The 20,423-nt window shown below is 44.0% G+C and overlaps 1 protein-coding gene and 1 long non-coding RNA gene across 5 annotated transcripts; both read right to left on the reverse strand.

Annotated features, from left to right (window-relative positions):
- Nucleotides 1–3,675: 3,675 nt before the first annotated feature.
- On the reverse strand, nt 3,676–9,755 carry LOC121833947. Its single transcript, XR_006076949.1, has 2 exons — nt 9,718–9,755; nt 3,676–3,919 (listed from the first exon to the last, which is right to left on the reverse strand). It is a non-coding gene; the product is annotated as an uncharacterized LOC121833947 (long non-coding RNA).
- A 22-nt stretch (nt 9,756–9,777) lies between these two features.
- Nucleotides 9,778–18,023, reverse strand: LOC121833945. 4 transcript variants are annotated; one of them, XM_042287661.1, is made up of 5 exons: nt 17,769–18,023; nt 15,983–16,078; nt 13,838–14,032; nt 10,779–10,827; nt 9,778–9,873 (listed from the first exon to the last, which is right to left on the reverse strand). In XM_042287661.1, the coding sequence occupies exons 2-5, from the start codon at nt 16,048–16,050 to the stop codon at nt 9,859–9,861; spliced, it is 327 nt and encodes a 108-aa protein (XP_042143595.1). In that variant the 5' UTR covers nt 16,051–16,078; nt 17,769–18,023; the 3' UTR covers nt 9,778–9,858. The 4 variants fall into 4 exon arrangements, 2 of the variants coding, with proteins under 2 accessions (XP_042143595.1, XP_042143594.1); XM_042287660.1 differs by having other exon boundaries at nt 9,797–9,921; XR_006076946.1 differs by lacking the exons at nt 9,778–9,873; nt 15,983–16,078 and having other exon boundaries at nt 9,943–10,827; nt 17,769–18,015.
- Between the last annotated feature and the right edge of the window lie 2,400 nt (nt 18,024–20,423).

The raw sequence follows: 20,423 nt of genomic DNA on the forward strand, positions 1-20,423 counted from the left end.
ATAGACCTTCCCCCTGTGACGAATTTGGGCTTCACGGTAATGTGCTGTGCATACAGTTCTCAACTGCCGGAGGCAGTGGCGTCCGCCAACATTCAAACTTTGCCGATGGCTCCTGGAAGGGGATGGGAGGCCTTAGGAGGCACCGCAATAAAACAACACAAACATAAAACAAACTGAGCAATAAAAAGCTTGACTTTCCATAACCTGCAGTAGAACAGCACCTCTGTGCAGCCTTTCGCGGTTGTAGAAATATTATATTTGGAGCCTACTTTATGCGGCAGAGCTCCTCTAACAAAAACAAGCAAGCTGAGTATAATGAACGTTTGTGGTCGTTTTCCTTTTCAAGAGTTTATATTTTACCCAATGTTTCCCCATCACATGTTAGTTTAAGCACCCCTAAAACGGTTAATGCGAGTTTAAATAAATTTAAAACGTGGAGTTTTTAAAAAAATTAACATGGAATCTTGCCACAATTCGAGAAATGAGCTGCGTTTTTGCATTAATAACAGAACTACAAAAAGGCTAAGCATAGTTCCTTATACATTCGTAAAACGAATTTAAAGATTTTCATTCTGATATGTTTTGCGTAGTTTTATAGGAAGTAGTTCGTTAGTAAATAATATCTGAAGGTATCTCTAAAAGTTGTTTGTCTGTCCTGTTTCGTACGTTTGTTTTCTGCATAGAAATGTTTATGAAAAACATTCATTATTTGTATACATGGCGTAAGTATATCATAAAATGTGTTAAAGAAATTATTACAACCTGCATGCTTTGGTGTTAAATTGTCGACTGTGCAAGAAAGTACCATAGCGAAATCTTGGCAATCTTCACGTCTCGAGCTTGGAAGTTTAGTTTCTCCGGAGTAAAATTAGCTAGGGCGTTCGCATAGAGTTGAATGCTCCTCCTAAGAACATAAAATATTATTTTAGAGCGCAGCTCTTAGGGGCCCGTTCCCGGCTTGAGCGGCGTCGGCGTCGGCGTAACTAAGGTCACCCCAAGGTCACGCGACCCCCACGGTCATCCCAAGGTCACGTGGCCCCCAAGGTTACCTCAAGGTCACGTGACCCCTCCCCCAGGGTCACGTGACCCCAAGGTCACGTGACACCCAAAGTCACGTGACCCCCCGAGGTCACGTGACCACCATCCAGGGTCACGTGACCCCCCCGCCAAGGTCACGTGACCTCCTCGATGACGTCATCGTCACTGATGACGTCACCGGCATCCACATCGTCGTCGTCATCATCACTGATGACGTCATCAGTGACGTCACTGATGACCTCACCGGCATCCGCATCGTCATCGTCATCATCACTGATGACGTCATCAGTTACGTCACTGATGATGTCACCGGCATCCGCATCGTCATCGTCATCATCACGGATTACGTCATCAGTGACGGCACTGATGACGTCACCGACATCCGCATCGTCGTCATCATCGCTGATGACGTCATCGGAGCCCGCATCGTCATCATCACTTATGACGTCATCAGTGACGTCACTTATGACGTCACCGGCATCCGCATCGTCATCGTCACGGATGACGTCATCAGTGACGTCACTGATGGCGTCACTGATGATGTCAGTGATGCCTTGGGGCGTCACTGACGTCCCAAGGCGTCACTGACGTCCCAAGGGCACGTGACCCCCCCCCCCCAGGTCGCTTCACCCCCCACCCAAGTAGCACAGAATTTTCTAAAATCATCGGCCATGCCTCGGCCATTGCTAGGCCAACGATCAATTTGGTCGGCCACCGGCAAATCCTCGGTGGACAACCAAAAACCATGGTCGGCAAAAGCCAGGCCACCGATGCCTCGAATTCAGCTCGGCCATTGGCAAAGGGCAGTGCTCGGCAAACTCTCGGCCATCCAAGGTATTTTTTTACATGTTGGCCACCAAGGAAGGGCCTAGCCCGGCATTTGCCCAGTTGCCAAGGCCTTGTTTTCACCTCGGCCACAGGGCAAAAACACGAGGGCCGGCATTTGCCAGGCCACCGAGGTCTCGTTTTCACCTCGGCCATTGGGCAAAAAACAAGGACCGGCATTTGCTAGGCCACCGAGGCCTTGATTTCACCTCGGCCATTAAGCAAAGACCGAGGGCCGGCATTTGCTAGGCCACCGAGGCCTCGTTTTCACCTCGGCCATTGAGCAAAGAACGAGGGCCGGCATCTGCTAGGCCACAAAGGTGTATCCAAGGGTCGTTTTCAGCCTGGCCATGGAGCAAATACCGACGCGGCATTAGCCTGGCCACAGATGTATAACCGAGGTCTCGTTTTCACCTCGGCCATTGGGCAAAACACAAGGGCCGGCATGTGCTAGGCCACCGAGGCCTTGATTTCACCTCGGCCATTAAGCAAAGACCGAGGGCCGGCATTTGCTAGGCCACCGAGGCCTTGATTTCATCTCGGCCATTGAGCAAAGAACGAGGGCCGGCATCTGCTAGGCCACAAAGGTATATCCGAGCGTCGTTTTCAGCCTGGCCACGGAGCAAATACCGACGCGGCATTAGCCTGGCCACAGATGTATAACCGAGGTCTCGTTTTCACCTCGGCCATTGGGCAAAAAACAAGGGCCGGCATGTGCTAGGCCACCGAGGCCTTGATTTCACCTCGGCCATTAAGCAAAGACCGAGGGCCGGCATTTGCTAGGCCACCGAGGCCTTGATTTCTTCTCGGCTATTGAGCAAAGAATGAGGGCCGGCATCTGCTAGGCCACAAAGGTATATCCGAGGGTCGTTTTCAGCCTGGCCATGGAGAAATTACCGACGCGGCATTAGCCTGGCTTTGTTTTCACCTCGGCCATTGAGCAAAAAACAATGTGACATTTGCCTGGCCAGAAAAGGCATAGCCGAAGGTCATTTTCACCTCGGCCATGGGGCAAATAATGCTAGCTGTGGCATTTTCATTGCCACTAAAGGTATAGCAGACGGCAGTTTTCTCCCCAATCTAAAGGCAAAATAACATGCGAGAACAGATGTTTGTGTTTGTAGGTTCATCATGTTGCAGGCAACAATACTCAAGCTCTAGGCATCACTGTAATGCACTCAAGGCACTGGGGTGGATCAGCTAGGAGGCATCCAGATAGAGGTCTTTGTGATCTGAACATCATATGACGCACCCATTCTTATTGAACCTTCATGTTACAGCACCTGCTGCTTCGCTGTGCAAAAAGAAAAAAGATTGACAAAAACCTACCTAGTTGCAATTGCTCATGATAATCAAAGTCTAGGCTAAATTGCAGTTGCACTAGCTTTCCAACAACCACCTCCGAAGTCTGGCACAAATGATGTGCAATGTTTCTTGTCTCCCCGTACAAAAAAAATTGGTGTCATTTACAGTGTATGTTATCTACTAGGCAAACAAACAACAAAGAAACAGTTTACCGATTTCACAAGAATATAGTCTCCGAAGGATATATATATTGCCTAGTCCAAAAATTTCAAAGGTGTTGGTGGCCAGGCTGTTGGTTAACTGATCATGAATTCAATGGACACTGGAAGAAAGGGTCATCAGTTCGATTCACTGTCAGATTAAAAGTGCATGTCCCCAGGTTAGTCAATTTATACCAGCAAAAAAAGACACCAATGTGTTGAAATTCGAAATATGTTTGTCCTGTCCGCCTTCTTTGTATAACTCTTTCGTATTTTTGAATCAGAGCTGTTCAAGAAGTATCCAACCTTTGGAAGGAAAAAATACATTTATTTGCCTTGAGGTCTAAAACTCTAATCCCCTTCAAACTACTCCCCTTGGGATAGCACACACTTCAATGTTTGAAAGGCTTAGCTGTTTATTCAGCCAGCTGTTCCGGTGCCCTGGGCCTCTTGTGCCGTAGTTCACATGGTTTCTGAATGAGCCGAAGTCCTATCTTCTTTGATGACTTGGCTGCCTCCAGTTCCACATGGCCCAAGCCTCAGCACATTGCCTGCAAAATGATATGAGAGCAATTCACTTATAGGATCAAGACAAACAAAATTTAATTTAGACTAATAGCTTCTTTTCATGTCACCATTTTGGAACAATGTTTCTACCAAACTAGACAAGCAGAAAATCGAAGAGTTGCCACTCATATGGCTGCATGAAAAAGTATAATCTGCTTGTAACACTGGAATGTGCTTGCCAGAGGCGAGTTACAGCATAATGATGTGCTGTATTACCAATTTCATGTGATCGTTTAAAATCCTCTAAAACTGTGAAACTACGGCACCTGAAAAAAAGTATATGAAGTATACAACCACTACTATTTGCATTGAGAGCTGCCACTAAATACTGTTTTGTCTGAACTAAAAAAAGTACAGTGGACTCGCAATAATTCAAACTCTGATATTTCGTACTGCCATTAATTCAAACAAATTTACAAATTTAGTTTTTTCCCTAAATTTTAATGCATCTATAAGCTGTTTAATTCAAACAATGTTTTCGCTCCATTCACACTATTTGTTCATTGCGGAGGGTTAGCCCCGTTGAGTGCGCTTCTCATCGAGCACCTGTGTACTCCGGAAAAGCAATACACGCGAAGCTCGTGGTCATTGCTTTGCCGCAGTATACGGGTGCTAGGTGAGAAGCATGCTCGATGGGACTAACCCATCCCGATTATGCAAGGAGCACTGTTCTGTCAATCTGCTTTCATTAGTTGTGCTTTGATTTTTCTAAGGGGGATTAAATTCCAGATGAAAGAAAGAATATTTGCATATAGCAAGCAGATTTATAAATTCCTTCGATTAGGATAGCTGGCCGTTTGTTTAGGTTTAATTTTATGTGAAATCTGTCATTTACATGCCACCCCAATGTAGGCATTGGACTTACAGAGGCCACAGTTCATATATGTAGTTATATTAAAACTAACTGAGCTTAGAAGTGGACAAGGGGAAGGTTGGGAACAACCTTCACAAGTTAAGCTGAATTTTTGTTTAAGCACGGCACAACAGTAGTAAAAGGCTTTGAGAAACTATTCTATATTCAATTAGAAAATATTCGGCCAATATTAATATTTGCTTTAAGCCTCACCATTGTTTTATGTGTGCCCTTTTTTAAATAGGCCTGTGCAGAGGATAGTATAAAAAACTGCTTGGTATATGTAGTTATTGCTATAGCAATTTCATACTTTGCCTCATATCACTTTTCCATAAATTTCCGATAATTCAAACTTCTCATATTTCAAATTAAAGTCTGTGGCTTTCAGGAGTTTGAGTTACTGAGAGTCGAGTGTATTAGAAAATATTTCCGGTCCTCCAAAAACCAAGAACCTGAACATTGACTTCAAGCAACAGCTTTTCTAGCTGCCAAATAAGTAACATGCCACACCAGAAGTGTAAAGCTTCCTTCAGTGACATGAATAGCAACCTTACACAAAAGATGAGCACCAGGTAACTTATGCACAGGAGGCGGCTGTCGCCATGTAGGAAAGTAACGCAACTCGCAAACGTCCCTAACACAGAGGGGCATGCCCACCCCAAACTCCTGGATAGCCTAGGTCTGCTGAAAAGCCTCGTCCATCTATCTTGGAGTCCCCAAGTAGCAGCAATCAAGAAGTCAACTTCCCCTCGAGGCAGACTGCCCTCAAGCCCCTCCCAGTGGCCTTCGTTATACCAGAAGCCCAAGATGGATTACGTTAGTAAAGAGTCCTCTCGCTCGTTGCCTAGGAAAAGGTGAGGAGGAGCATCACCACTCGGAAGGTCTAGGGACCATTAACGCAGCACATCTCTATCTTCTGTTTTGGTTTGATCACATTTACACTGCATTGGAAAACCATAAATGCCTGCAGAAGCAAGTCACTGGATCTTGGAAAAACAGCAGTGGACTGTTTTTCATTATTCCACACTGTTCATTGTTAATTTGTTACACCAGAGACCGCTATTTCACTAGAAATGGCAGTTGGTGGCTGCACTGTCATTGCACAATTAATAAGAGCATGAGTCTCTGGCAATGGAAGTTTTTTTAGTAAAACTGGTGCTCTAAATAATGTTGTGGTTCAAGAAAATGATGATGATGAAGATAAAAATTTAAATAACACTTGAATGTGATGGGTTTTAAAGCCGCAAGCCACATGGTCTTGAGCAGAGGTTGGCGACACCTTTTGTCATAAAAGCACCTTCAAACAAAATATTGATAAACATTAGATCTCTCTAAACAAAAGAGGAAACCATCACTTCATTCTGTGATTTTGGTTTGCTTCAACTTGCAATAATTTTGACATTGCCTTGAAGTTTCACTCTAAAAGAAATTTCTTATGATGAATGTACCGAAGACTGGGCCTCAGCTAAATTTAAATGGAGAGAAAGGTTCTTAATTAAGCGGCACACAACAGAACATATAAAGGGAGATTTTAAAAAACCCTTTCCATGGGTGCACTTCCACTTACAACCATCTCCAAAAGAAAAATATTTTGCTGGACTTTAGTGCCTTCTATAGAAGAGTACGGCTGGGCAATGGATAGAATAACTGACCAATTAATCAAATATTGCTTTAATCTGGATTATTCTGTTTATCCGGTCAACCGGTAAAACTTTGACGAACCAAAAGAAAATCAAAATTAAATGCTTTTACCATAGAGAAATGGCCGAGTACATGCATATGAAGGGCAAAGTTTAGGTGAAATTTTAACCTAAAATAAACTGTAAGGGCAAGATTTGTAACTCCAGACAAGGTGCAGAGGGTTACATGTGCTCTGGCCACTTTAACATATATTGAGTGTCTGTTTAGAACAGCGAGAACAATCAAAGGAAGCCGCTCTTGCCGATGAATATCAACAAACCTCTTTGCCTCATGCAACTCAAGTAATAAACTGCGAGTGTGTCCTCAAACTGTTGTCAACTATGTATTGAAGTTGATTCATAATCAATTTTGTATACTGTTTATCAAACATTCAGCGAAGGCAAACAAAAATATATATAATTTTGAGTATGCATGGAAAGGAATGAGAATGATTAATCTATTAATAATCGGTTAAGGGATGGCAATTATAATGAGGCTTAAATTATAATCAATGCTCAGCCCTACAGTCCAGTCATTGTTGCTAGAAGCTGAAATGACCAAGCGACGACTGACAACAGTGGCACTGCCTTAACAAGAAAACTTCAACTAGCGATAAAAGATAACGTTCAGAAGAGATTGCAGTGGCATGATGCCTGACTCGGCTTGATCATGGTTGAGAACAGCACACCTTGCTGCAGATGTGCTGCTCCTGGCATTGTTTATAGTCACCATTATGTTTGCCTGCTGAGTCATAGGACAAAGTTATTGGGCTGGGACAAAGGCCACCGGCCCAGATAATTGAGGCGCCAACAAGCACGGCTAGGCGATAGCAAAACATAAATATGACTCAAATCGAGGTGCTCCTAAACGATGAGAAACAGGCAGAGTGGCATAGCAGTGGCCATGCACTCTTGTCCTCAAACCGCCTCTTATTGCTATTTCAGCATCTCTTGTAGAAGCCCAGCAAGCAGTGGATTTCGGTCATTGCACTAACATTTCAGCTTGCACTGTCCAGGACTCAGCACGACCCCCAACATACTCAAGGACAGAGATACAAAGAAGCAACCTACTAACCTCTGTGTAAATGTGATCAAAGAAACAGGGAATACCCTCGAGCTTATAGCCTAGAAAATAGAAAAGCACCATACACAACATTAACTTCCTAAAAGAGAGGGACATCAAGCCTGGTTCTAGGGAAAAAGATATAGGCTAAAAAAGTTCTTCCACTCACAGTCAAAGCATAGGAAAGACTTATTCACCACAGTTACAAGCTTCAATTTTGTTACTGATTCTTTCAGTATAAATTTGTGGACATTCTCTTGGGTCAAAACGTTTTCAGGACAGATCCATAAAGGGTCACAATTATTCCCTCAAATGTTTTCACAGTTCCAAATACTGACCCCTGTTTTTATGCAATCCTTGCAACAAATTCTGCAAGAAAAGCAACAAAAAAAAACCACTTGAATAAATGTAATATTTGTGCGCCCTTATGGGATCCTGCTGAAATAGTTTTGACCGAAGGGAATGACTACAAGCATATACTGCAAGAATCAATAATAATAATATTGATAAAGCATAGAAATGCGTTGACTAAGCCCTTTCTGTGTTTCGACTCTGAGTGGAACAGGCGTACAGGGACGTAGCCAGGGAGGGGGAGGGGTGCTTATGGGGCTTCAGCCCCACCCCGAAATCCAGCCGACCCTATAATATTATACACAAACATTTTGACCCCTTACCCCTCTCCGAACCCGAAGTAAAGGACATCCCAGCCACCCCCCCTAAAAAGAAAAAAAAAAAAAAATTCTTGGCTATGCTACTGCTTTTTGCCTGTATTTTTTCGTTAGAAACAAGTTCGATGTCCACCCGTTTTTGGAAACTTGACCTTGTGTATGATGTTTTTGTACTTCCTAGGTTAAAAACTCAAGCTATTCTTCTTTCAACCACATTTATTCAGAGGTTCGTAGGTTGCTTCGTTTCATTTGTTGTCTTGGGGAACTTCGGGGTTGCGTACAGTAGAAGGCTGCAATATCCGGGAACGAATTCCCTTTGTAGGGTGGTTGTAAGCAGGAAAATAATATTTGTAAAGAGTGCCTTTGTGTCTCCCTCTTCAGGGTTGCCTATTTATTTTTAGCCCATTCTTTTAGACTTCAGTGTTTGCATCATCCTTCATGAATCCCTACTACTGTATTGGGTGATTCACCTTGTTTAACCTGTGCCAGCTTGCACCTCGGTTTTGTTCTTTAAAGAGACACTAACACGCCCTAAAAGAGACACTAACACGCCCAAGCGATTTAATTTGTGTCAAGAGACTAGCCAGGAAATATTTTACTACACAGCCACGTATATATTTAATAAAGCCAAAAAACTCTGCAGTTCGAAACCGAAAAGACGATGACGACGAATTTGCGTGCACCGTTTGTCGTGCGATTATTTCGCACGACAAACGCTCAATGTCTGCGCTTGAAGATCAATTGGCTGGTATCACAAATGACCGTTCCGAAGTAAAGACCCCTCATCCGTCGCAACGTTGGTGCATCATGCGTCACCATCGCCCGCAGTACGTCACTGTATTGAATATGATATGCATACGTACTTCCTGTGATCTGTGTAAGATTTTTTTTTTCAATCAGCAGTTTTGCTGGCTTTTGGAGACCACAAAAATGGGGTCCATATTCTTTTTTTTTTAATGTTGCGTGTGTGCCTTAGATGATGCAAAACTTTGAATATATTTGGTACATACAGTTTAAACCCCAGATAACCATGAAAAAGAGAGTGAATGTGATAGCAAGCAACCAATTCAAGAATGGCTGTTTTTGAGCAGAAACAAACAAATTTGGATCCGCAAGTAATGTTCTGGGTAGTTGGAATATCGTAGGTCATGTTTAAACAAAAACCTCAACAAGCATAAACACCATATCAATGTCCCTTTAATAGATTACGAGTTACATTTCTAGACACAAGCATAAACAATTTTTGTGATTAAGTTGCAAGCACACAGTTAATTCATAGGAATGATTGAGAGCATACTTTTGTTCACTAGTGCTGATACTGACTAAATGATAAACCATCATTTAAGACAAAAACAAAAAACGGTGCAAAGGACAGAAGAGAACAGACGCATAAAACACAGTGCTACGGTGTGTTCACCTCCACCTCTTTTTCCATATTTCCATTCTTTGTTTCTAACCCATTTGTTAATAATTTTTTGTTTGGGATTATTTGTGCTAGGAGTTCACTGTAATGACCCACCTGCCATGGCATTCACTTTAGGCGCAGTTCTCCCTTCAAGGCACCACCCTCGAAGAAGCGCTGGGTGGGCGTCCCTTTCACTCTTGTGATGCAGTTCCTCAGGTTCCCGTAGGTTGCAAGCTGCCAGACAAGCCAGCTGAGTCAGGAAAACCAGTCCTGCAGCAAATTTCACTTTAACACTTTTAGACGTAAACACCCATGCACCTAAAAGAAGACAACACAAACAGCAAAGCAAGTGGTTAGTCCTTCTTAAATGACTTCTTTCATTTCGCTGGGAACATATGTATAGGTCACACACTAGTGTACATCCAGTGGTATGGCTTAATTTTAAGATGAGCACTCTCTTATATAACTTCAAACTTATCTAGAAAACACTGAATATAATGGGTCAGACATAAAAGTTATTTAAATAACCTGTATGTTTACTCAACATTTCCTTATATTATACACAAACAGTAATGCAGTGTGGGGCTGTGCATTAATTACAAACTTGCAACCGGTTAACAGTTGACATTTATTTAAATAATTGATCAGTTAACGAGTGACTCGGAGGTTTATAAAATTGTTAACATAATTTGAAATTGTGAGTATTACAAAATACAGTTGGAGAATGTAATTGCTGGGATTCCCATATCCTATGCAATGGAGGAACGAAACGTAATAATGAATCCATTTTTATTTAGTGGTGTGTTTGGCACACAATCAAAGGTCATGGGTTGATGTGGCAGAAGCTGACATCAAATGCCAGCTACTAAGTATTATTGAAGTAATTAAAAAGTGAGATTTGGAATGCAATGCAAATAAGTCATTATCCTCCAACAGGAAACACAACAGCAAATTAATATGGTATAGCCCTTAGACAAGGATGCTGTACAAAGTTACTCCCTGTAATGGCCCACGAGCTCCCCAAATGAATAAAAATAAATAATAGTTCGTAATGACATAATAGGGCAACCTTCCATCAACACAAGTGACGTCAAGACAACTGTTATCGTATGACTGCCACGAAGCACGGACATCCACACAGTAGTCAATATATGCTGTCATTTCACTCAACTCACGCTACGATGCTTGCTAATCATGTCAGCTTCAGCCTGGTCAGGGTGGCACCTATAACAAAATTCAGACTTCACTTTAGTTTATGTCATGAAGAGAGACACACCATATAATAAGTAAAACAACCTTAACTAGAACTTTTAGCAAGGAGGAGGGTGCAATAGCTTATTGTACAGAACGTCTATGAAAAAAATCGAACCCTGGTTTTTGTACCGCAAAAATAAACTAGACTTTGGAGAAAGCTCAAACTCCGTTAGAACATAGCCGCAGCCATTCAAGCGAGATGCTCAAGTTTTAACGCATATCATTACCAGAATAAAAAGTTAGAGGTGGAAAACTGTTTTTGACTATAAGACGCCGTCCCTGAGAAGCAGCAGACAGAATGCCGCTGTTTGTGACAGCATCTCACAGATGGTGCCTCCACCTGCCAAGGGTCAGAGCCATAGATAGGGGAGAGTTAGGCCATCCATTGTCCTCGGTGAACCCATGCGGACCCTTGACTCCTCCCAACGGCATTGACGTTGGCCCTAGCAACCACGTGGCAACGATGAACCCGCTGCACATGACACGCTCCTGACCACCATTTTTGTTTTTATTCCCCGTACGCGTGCATAGGCTACTCTGGAGGTTTACCGGCTCCTTGATTTTCTGAGCTTTTATTTTCAAAGACAAAAATGATTTGTTGCTGCGCCATCGGGTGCTCTAACAGCAGCCATGACGGCTTTCAGTTGTTTATTATTCCGAAAGAAAAAAATGAGGGAAACTCTGGCTAATAAAAATAAAGCGCGACACGTGGACGCCAACAGCTGGTTCCCGACTTTCTGAGGTAAGAACCTTTTCATTTATTCCAAAAACTTTCCACTATGGAAATGATCACTTGTGCCTTGCGTGATCGCATCTATAGCTACGATTACAGACGGTATGAATTTATAAATTACTGTCAATAGCATTGATCTGGTCATATATGCAGTTCAAACTTTGGCTCAACTCAAGAAAAGTGAGACATAATTAGTTCGTTGCAATCAAGATAAGCATGGTGCGATCACTAAAGCTATGATCTTTGTTTGTTGCATAAAGATATACGAGCACATGGAATTTAAATGAAACAAAACGGCAAAGGTAATTTTAATTATGTGCATTTCTCATGTTCACTATCTGCAACATCTAAGGGGCCCTGGTTATGACAGCCCTGTTTAAACTAGTGACTGCTAAGTAAATTGAAAGTTATAAGTGTCCTGGATTTAATGTACATAAAGCAACTAAGCATGTAAACATTAATTATAGGGCATTATAAGGTAAAATAAATTATATTTTTCTAGGCACTTTCAAGAATCCCAGTTTGAGCAAAATCGCGCAGATGGCTGGATGAAGCTGAAGCAGAAGACTGCCATTTCAACAGTGTTTGCACGTTCTAATCGCAAGAGAAGGAAATCACCAATGATGCGAAATGCTCCATTACCAAAGGTAAGTGTGCCACATAACGGGTGTATTTTTTTTTATTCGTTCACATGTACCCCAAGCAAAATAAATAAGAGTGACATTAGGACACTTTTAATTTTGCCATTTGCTTACCCGACTTGAGGGACATTAAGAACAAAATTGTTTGTGGAGTTAGGCGGCTAAGTGTAGTTAGGCGAAGCAGCTCAGCGGCTCTGCTCCGCAAAGACGCTGTGCAAGCTTGTACAGCGTCCCAATAGACCTTTTTCTAAATTTCCCAAGCACCGAGTGCAGTTACAGGCATTGCACGTGCTGGCGTCTGCAGTAGTAATTGTTCAAAAGCAAAAAGTCTAAAACAAATTTTGCCTTGCACGCACGTTCGTCAAAGCCTTATTATGTTTATTTACTTTGAATCTTTTATAAGAGAAAGGCCAGCGCGCGCGGACCGTAGAATTACACTTCCAGCGTTGTTCTCGATGCTTGGGTAGTTTAGAAAAAGGTCTAATGGGACGCTGTCTGCTTTTGTGTGCTATCAATACCCGGCCGATTCAGTCAAGGCAATCCGCTCTCCAAAGACGTTGCCATGCCGACAATTATTGCGTTCATTTAGGCTTAGTAATGGCCAGAATCAAAAGACTATAAGAAAATGCGGCGAGGTCATTGCTCATGCTTTGCGATTTAAGTAAGGTAAGGCAAAGTGAAAGCCTCCCGCACCATTTGTTGCTGACTAACGCGCCCGATATTAAAGCTACAACGACATATTAGTTCCAAAGCGAGCGGCACTCACTCACCGGGGCACCGCCATGTTTCCCCGCATCTTTACCGAGCCAGTCACGTGATATAATAATCCCTCTCCTAGGTACTGCGGCAAACTTTAGCCGCTGTTAGCGCTTTGAGCAAACGGGCCCAGACTATGTTGTTCACGCGTTAACTGCAGTTTAAGGAACGCTAGTTGGTTATAAAATAAAACTGAACATAAGCAATTAATGCAAGTGCATGTAAACGACTGTTGGCATTCGCGAGGACAGAAGCAGATGATGTCTGCTTCGGTACTTATCAAAATGCCTTTTCACAGAAAAAAAAAAAATTCAAGTGACTACAATTTTAGGTTTTTCAGTTAGTTTTATTTCCTTCTATAAAGAACCGACAAAGTTGGGGACAAGGATACAATACTTTTGTCAGGTATTGTAACTTTGCTGCCAGTCGCTCGGGTTAGACCATTGAGGGAGCGCTGGAAGCCTCGAGGGCAAGTGGCGCCATCTGCACAACCTACTCGGCAACGGCAAATGAAGATCCGGCATGGAACAAATCAATTTACGACTGCATCTCAAAAGACATTGGCTCAACCTTCCAAAATGAACCGATAATGATTGTGGGTGACTTTAACTGCCATATATTAGAACTGGATGGTAGGGAAAGCAAAGCAGCAGAACTCAGGAAACTAGTAAAAAACACAGCATAAAGGGGGGGGGGGGGGTGCAACGATTTCCGGACTTCGGTCAAAAATTTGTGGAAGTTGCCCTCTGACACTTCTGAAGTAACAAACAGAAAACCGATTTCTCCAGCGTGTCCTAGTTGTTGCATAAAAAAAGATAAATATTGGCATTTCGGGCACCCCTCAACTCACTTCCAGTCTTCAGGGTCACACCGGGTCCCCCTCCTAGTGACGTCCTTCGGAGTGCCGTGTGGGTTCCCGTGTGCTGTCTCGGAGGACACTTCCTCTCCCTCTCTCTGCTGACAATAGCGGGCGTTAGGCTGCAGCTTAGAGCCGAGCGAAGTCACGTAATCTTCTAGCCGTAGTTCCTCCGGCTGCCACTTGCGGCTGCAAGTGGGGGAAAAAGCTCGGCTTTTGCTTTGCAATTATGCAGCGGAATCGCAACATTTTGAAGGAAGGAAATGGTTTCTCTATCCCCCGGGGCACGATAAACAGCGTAAAAATGAGGAGATGCAAATTCTTTTAACCATAAAATTGTTGAACCCCCCTCCTTTAACTATAGTTAACCTGGAGCCACAATGCAAGGGAAAAACAACCTGGAGCCGCAACAACCAAAAATCAACAATTGACTATATCCTCATAAACGACGAGGCAGGCAAAGAAAACATCTAGATGCTATACACATAGACGAGAGCAAGGTAAGCAGCTGTGCAAGCAATTATAACAGAATACTGCTAAAACTAAACACCAACAACCAAAGACAGAAAAAAATAAAAACATCCAGGAAAACCACTGGAAGCTAGGAGCAGAACATAAAATAGAAAAATTTGCATCAGAATTGGAGAAAAAAATTACAAAAGACAACACATATGAAGAACTAATGAGCCTAATTACCCAAACAGCCAAAGAACAAGTGGAAAAAACCAGGAAAGGGAAACAATAAAACCGAAGGCCCTGGTTCGACAGGAGGTAAAGGAGGCAATTGGGAAGACGAGAGATCAACAGGCAGCACAGGTGGGCACAACGAAAAGGCTACACCCAAGACTACCTGTGGGAATGTTTTGAAGAACAAAGAGTTCGAGTGAAGGCACTATACCCCGTTTCACCTCATGTTGTACCGCAGCGAAGGCTAGAAGTGTGAGCTCATAGCGTTGGCAGCTGCCCTTGGTGCACGAGAGCTTGTGCCGCCGAGGTGTGCCATTGAGCAAGGAGCTCGCGCTTGTAGCCTTTCCTGCGGTACAACACAAGGTGAAACAAAGTATAGTGGCCACAAAAATTCAACAGTTCTGCAGAAAGACAGAGGAAGACATACTGAAAAAGGGGAAAAAATCTAACGAGACATTCTGGAGACAAATTACTACAATGCATGCAGAAAAAAAGAAAGAACAGACACGTATGCTGCAAAGAGGGGGCAAAGACCTGAAAGAAAAATGCGAAATAGAAGAATGGATGACTGAGTACTTCTTACAGCAACAACAAAAAACTGAAGCAAACCCCGGAAGAGACATACAGTCAAAAAGAAACTTTGGGAAAACGCAAAATACAGAAGCATTCCATACTAGATCCTATAACCACGGGGGAAATGAAGAGGCAAATAAGACGACTGAAAAACAAGAAGGCAACCGGTATGGATGATATTCCGAACGAGTTCCTGAAGGCAATTAAAAAAGAGGAAGCAAACAACCTCAGAACATGTTTTAATGAACGCCTGGTGTCAACAGAAATACCGTAAGTGTGGAAACAGGCAAGAGTAAAGCTCCTATATAAAGGGAAACAAGCAGACCCAAAAGACCTCAATGCCTATTGACCAATCGCAATAATCAGCAGTCTGCAAATTATTTGCAAGCATAATAAACCACAGGCTACAGATCTTGTATGATAAAAACAACTTTTTCGTAGAAGCTCAAAATGGCTTTCGGCAAAACAGAAGAACAAGCGATAACCTATTTACGTTAATCCCAAGCCATAGAAATGAAAAACATCCAGAACTCCCAGTTGTTCCTGGGATTCCTAGACCTAGAGAAAGCATATGATGCAGTACCACACCAAAGATTATGGGATAAGATGTAGAAAAGCGGACTCGAAAAGGAAAGTGTCGAACACCTGAAGAGCTTGTACAGGGGTTGCGAGGCCTGGTACACATTAGAAAACTACAAATCAAAACCAGTACCAATAAGTATTGGACTGAGACAGGAGCGTCCCCTATCGCCAACACTGTTTAATGTGTACACAAACGACCTTCTCAAACATCTCAAACATCTGGAGGAGGAAGGGGCAGGGTTGGGCTTGAGCACTACGACCAAGGACGGACAGGAAGAATACATGCGCATCCCATGCCTGGCCTTTGCGAATGATGTGGTGCTCCTCGCAGAGTCCTCAACCGATATGCAGCACATGATTGACATCTGCACAGGGGTGGCAGCGAGGGACAACCTGAAATTTAATGCAGGAAGAACGCAGTGGATGGGCTCCAACGTGAATTTGGACACCAGCTTTTACCTACAAAATTAAACAGTACAGAAAACAACAGCCTACAATTACCTTGGTGTAACAATAACGCACAGCAAGGACTACCTGACCAAAGAGGAAAAAAACGTAATTAAAAAGTCAAACAAACTGAAGGGGGTGGTGTGGCATCTCGCCAGGCACTCATACAATAGACACTCTATTGGGAGGCTACTATGGAAATCCCTTGCAGTCCGAGCAGTGACTTACGCGAATGATGCGCTTACATACAGCGAGACAGTGGTAAAGTGTCTGGATCGACATCAATACAGACTGGGGAGATGGCTGCTGAGCTGCACAGCAAACGCAGCGGTAACCGGGGAAATGGGATGTCTACCCACGAGATACGAGAGGACAGGTCGAAGCTTGCATACATGGGCAGACTAAAGTTCCTTCCCCAGGAGAGCTACGCCAGAAGGATGTACTACCACATCCGATATCAGGGGCCCAAGACAGGCTGGATGAAGAGAATAAAGACCATAGATTCTAAGTACGGTGGGGGCACAACAAGACATCTGGTGACGACGGAACAGGAGTGGGCGAGGACAATACGGGCAGTGGTGACACGGGCCGGAATAGAGGACTGGAGAAGGACAATGCAGAGGATACTCAGCCTCCAACTGTACAGGAAACACAAGAAGGAACCAGCGCCCTATCCACACTAGCAGGGAGACCGAGCCAGCGCGCTGCTGTTCCAGGCTCGAACGGGCTCCCTACTGACCCAGAGACGCAGATTTGAGCTCTATGGAGAAGATCCAAACTGCGAGCTCTGTGGCGGCGACGAGGAGACTGTCGAACACATCTTGGGACAACGCAGTAGCATCGACCATAAAGGGCAAAGCGCGTTGTAGTGCGGTATAGCACAGGCCCTTGGCTACGGAGAAGAGGCCGAGGAGGGCAGCGACGACGACAGTGACCGTAAAAATTACACGCCACATGGGGACATGAATCATCCGACGGAGGCAACAAAACGCCGCCTCGTGGCGTGAGAGGGACTTTGCCGAATCGCAAAACCCCTTGCCTAGAGCGGAACGCCTGAACTGTGGCCTGAACAACCTCAACAATGCACATCCCCCCCCCCCCCCCCCCCCCACCCCCACCCCCCCCTTGCCGCCCTACCACGCACACGCCCGCTGTCGCACAAGCCGTCTCGCTAGCAGACGGACGGAAGAGCGCAGTGGCGCAGCGAGCGCAAGAGAGAATTTATCTCGGCCTCAGGGTGCGCCGTGCGTGCGGAGCAAGGCGACGGGCGGCGCAGGTCGGAGCGCTGTTTCAGCTCATTTTGTCCGCGATAGTACAGGTTGAGAAGTTGAAAGCAGATCACCCCGTTATCATGTCGCTAGTACCACGGCAGAACTTCAAAATGAAATATTAACGATAAACTCGCGGATACCATAAGAACCCCCAAAATATCGCCGTGAGAATGCAATTGAATGAGGGCACTCTGGGCACAGGGTATTTTTAAAGAGCGAAAGCAATCCGCGAAACCACGAAAGAGACAGTCAGACATATGTGGTCGCTCCCATCAAATGTAAACAATAAAAGGTTTCTATATTCACTTACCAGGTTCCCGAACAAATAACAAGTGTTCGAAAGAATGTTGCAGATAATATCTCACCTTTAAATCCGTCAACACGTCCAAACGACACGTCCAGATGAAACTGCGAGTCTGCGACGCCTTTGAAAAGATGGATTGTCTTGGCCGGCCGGTTTAACGGTTTTACCGGTTTTACTTCAAAGCGCTGCCCATGCAAAGAAACCGAAACTATACTTGAGGTAGTTTCGGTATAGATTCCGGCAGGTTTGAAAGATCAAGGAACGAAAGTAAACCCTGAGACAATGATAAACAAAATAACAGACAAAACAACTTGCCCTCTCCGTTATTTTATTTCTCCTTGTCTCAGGGTTTAGATTACGTTAAAAAAATTAAATGCATTTTTTACGTGCGTTGTGTGTGTGTGTGTAGGTGTGAACGCGAGAGTCCGTGTGCGTGCCTCTGCGGATGCGATTGCGTGTGCAACACTGGTGTGTGCAGGCGTGCATGCGTCTGTGTGCATGTGTGCGCGGGAGCGCGCGCGTGTATGCCACGTCCCTGTGCGCGTGCGTGTATGTGTGCGTGCGTGTGCATGTCTGCATGAATGTGCGTCTGTGTGTGTGCTTGCGCGCTCGCGTGTGCGTGCGTCTGTGTCTGTGTGCGTTTCATTTTGTTAGCCCTGGACATTGGTGACATAATTTTTTTTTAGAAAGGGGGGGGGGGGGGGGGGGGTCCGTATGCCGCAACCTACCGCCACATTTTTGGGGGGGTATTGGGGGGATTCCCCTGGCTACGCCACTGGCCCTGGATGTAAAACAAAATGTAATTTGTGTAGCTAAAAAGCGGCAGAATATTAACAGTAGCGGTCAGGTGTGCCTGCGGAGACTTTCAAACTTCGTTTAAAAATAGGGTGTAAAAAGAAAACAAAAAGTCATTTTGGGAACAAACTACGGCCAACCTACTTCAAAAAGTGCAAAAAAAAAAAAAAAAACTTTTAAATTTTTGCAGTGAAGACAAAGGCACCGGCACGAGCGCGTGGCTTTTGAAAGTGCCTCTTATGAACGAGTGCTCGTACAAACAAAAGCACACTACTGAGCGATGCTCACGCGCCTCTCTGCGCCTTTGTCTTTACTGCAGACATTTCTAAGATGGAGTATAGTTAGAATTTCCAGCGCCTTTGGGATGATAGCATCAGTGTCCCGAAATACTGTGACGTCATCTTGGCTGCAAGCCATGCTCACGAAATCCCTATTTCTATACTGAAAGCATTTATGAAAATAAATATCCTTTGCATTTAAAAATATCTTTAAGGGCACACATTGCACTTCGGGCATACTGTGAATTAGAGTAGCTCGTCTTTATATTTATTCATTTTCATTAATTCATTTATATTGGTTGTTGAAGTGCTACAAATATTTATTTTGGAAAATGTGACGAAGCCATAGCATAAAAAAACAATAAATTTTGCACAAAAATGCACAAAAAATAAATAAATGCAGGCACAGTTTGTACTACGCGACGAAGGGATAGCACAATTGTTAAAAAAAGCACAAATAAAAAAATAAAGGCAGAGTTTGTACTAAAACAAAAGAAAGCGTCATTTCCAATCTCCCTTTCAAATCACGATTCCAGAGATGCTACTAGTGTTTCCGAAAGCGTTATTTTTTTTTTTTTTTTTCTCCACCTGGTTTCCGAAACCGAAACCAAAAGTATTCAGAATTTACAGTAGCACCAAAACAATTTTGCACAAAAGCGGTCACTCCAAAAATATTGTCGCAGGCGCGTTAAAAAAAAAGCCGTTGTTTATACGACGTGTAAAAGAAAAAGTAAAAAAGAAAAAAAAGAGCATTTAAAGTTTTGCGTTTGTGACCACCACTTGCTCCGTAGTTCCAGATGGTCTGGCACAGTCTGGCATACGAATGGGAACCGCGCCGTCGTCGACGTCGCTCTGTGGTTTGCGTTCATTTCTACCTTTAAACCGATTCCTTTAGGTTTTTTTTTTCTTTTTTCTTTTACAGGTACTTTGTCAAGAGTAACAAACGATATCTGGGAGACGCTGATGGACGCTGCGTCTAGTCAACGACCGTAGGTTGTGCACGGCTGCCGGAGCACCTTCGGGAAACGCTAACCGCCGGTAAGCAAGTGTTTCTCTTTTAAATTGATTCGATAGCGTGTTGATTGAACATATTTGAAGGGATATCCAGCTAGTTTTCGTTGTAGATTCAAAGTTTGAAGTGAGACGCATGCCGAAATGACAGAGACGAGCTTAGAGCATCGCCGCCGGGCGTGTCACGTCCGAATAGATAACTGTCGAGCCAGTCCATCCAGGCTGTCCCTATTCGCACTCCGAGTGCGGATAGTGGGCGCGTTAAGTCGGCGCTTCTTTACTTCTACTCCGACGCTCCGAGTTTCATACTCCGAGCGCAGCAACTAAACGGCGCATAGCGTACAAGAGCGCGATACACCGAGGCTGCGTTCCAAACCTACTCGAATGGATCCGAGTTACACTGGCCGATTATGTCACGTGACAACAAAAATAGAGAAACGCTGGACGCGGGTAGGTTTTCGATAACCACCTTTACCCTAGAGTTAGATCGGTAGATCGAGTAAGCTCCTTCCGACCGTGAATACGGGTGGCAGAAGCCGAAAATATTTCGAAGATAAATAATTAGGCCCGTGTGGAGCCGCAGACTCTAAAGCAAAAGAGACTGCAACGTATGAAGTTTCTACGAACGTTTT

This window comes from Ixodes scapularis, unplaced genomic scaffold, assembly GCF_016920785.2.
Source record: "Ixodes scapularis isolate PalLabHiFi unplaced genomic scaffold, ASM1692078v2 ptg000101l_1___fragment_3__unscaffolded, whole genome shotgun sequence".
Classification (NCBI taxonomy): Eukaryota; Metazoa; Arthropoda; class Arachnida; order Ixodida; family Ixodidae; genus Ixodes; species Ixodes scapularis.

Excerpts from the sequence above, each read along its gene's own strand:
- LOC121833945 (XM_042287660.1), bottom strand. The coding sequence starts at position 16,050 with ATGTCAATCATGTGCTGCATATCGGTTGAGGACTCTGCGAGGAGCACC. Across the intron at positions 14,033-15,982 it reads ACATCATTCGCAAAGGCCAG|CCGCAAGTGGCAGCCGGAGG; the intron begins GCATGGGATGCG and ends CCCCACTTGCAG. Across the intron at positions 10,828-13,837 it reads TGTGACCCTGAAGACTGGAA|GTGCCACCCTGACCAGGCTG; the intron begins GTGAGTTGAGGG and ends ATTTTGTTATAG.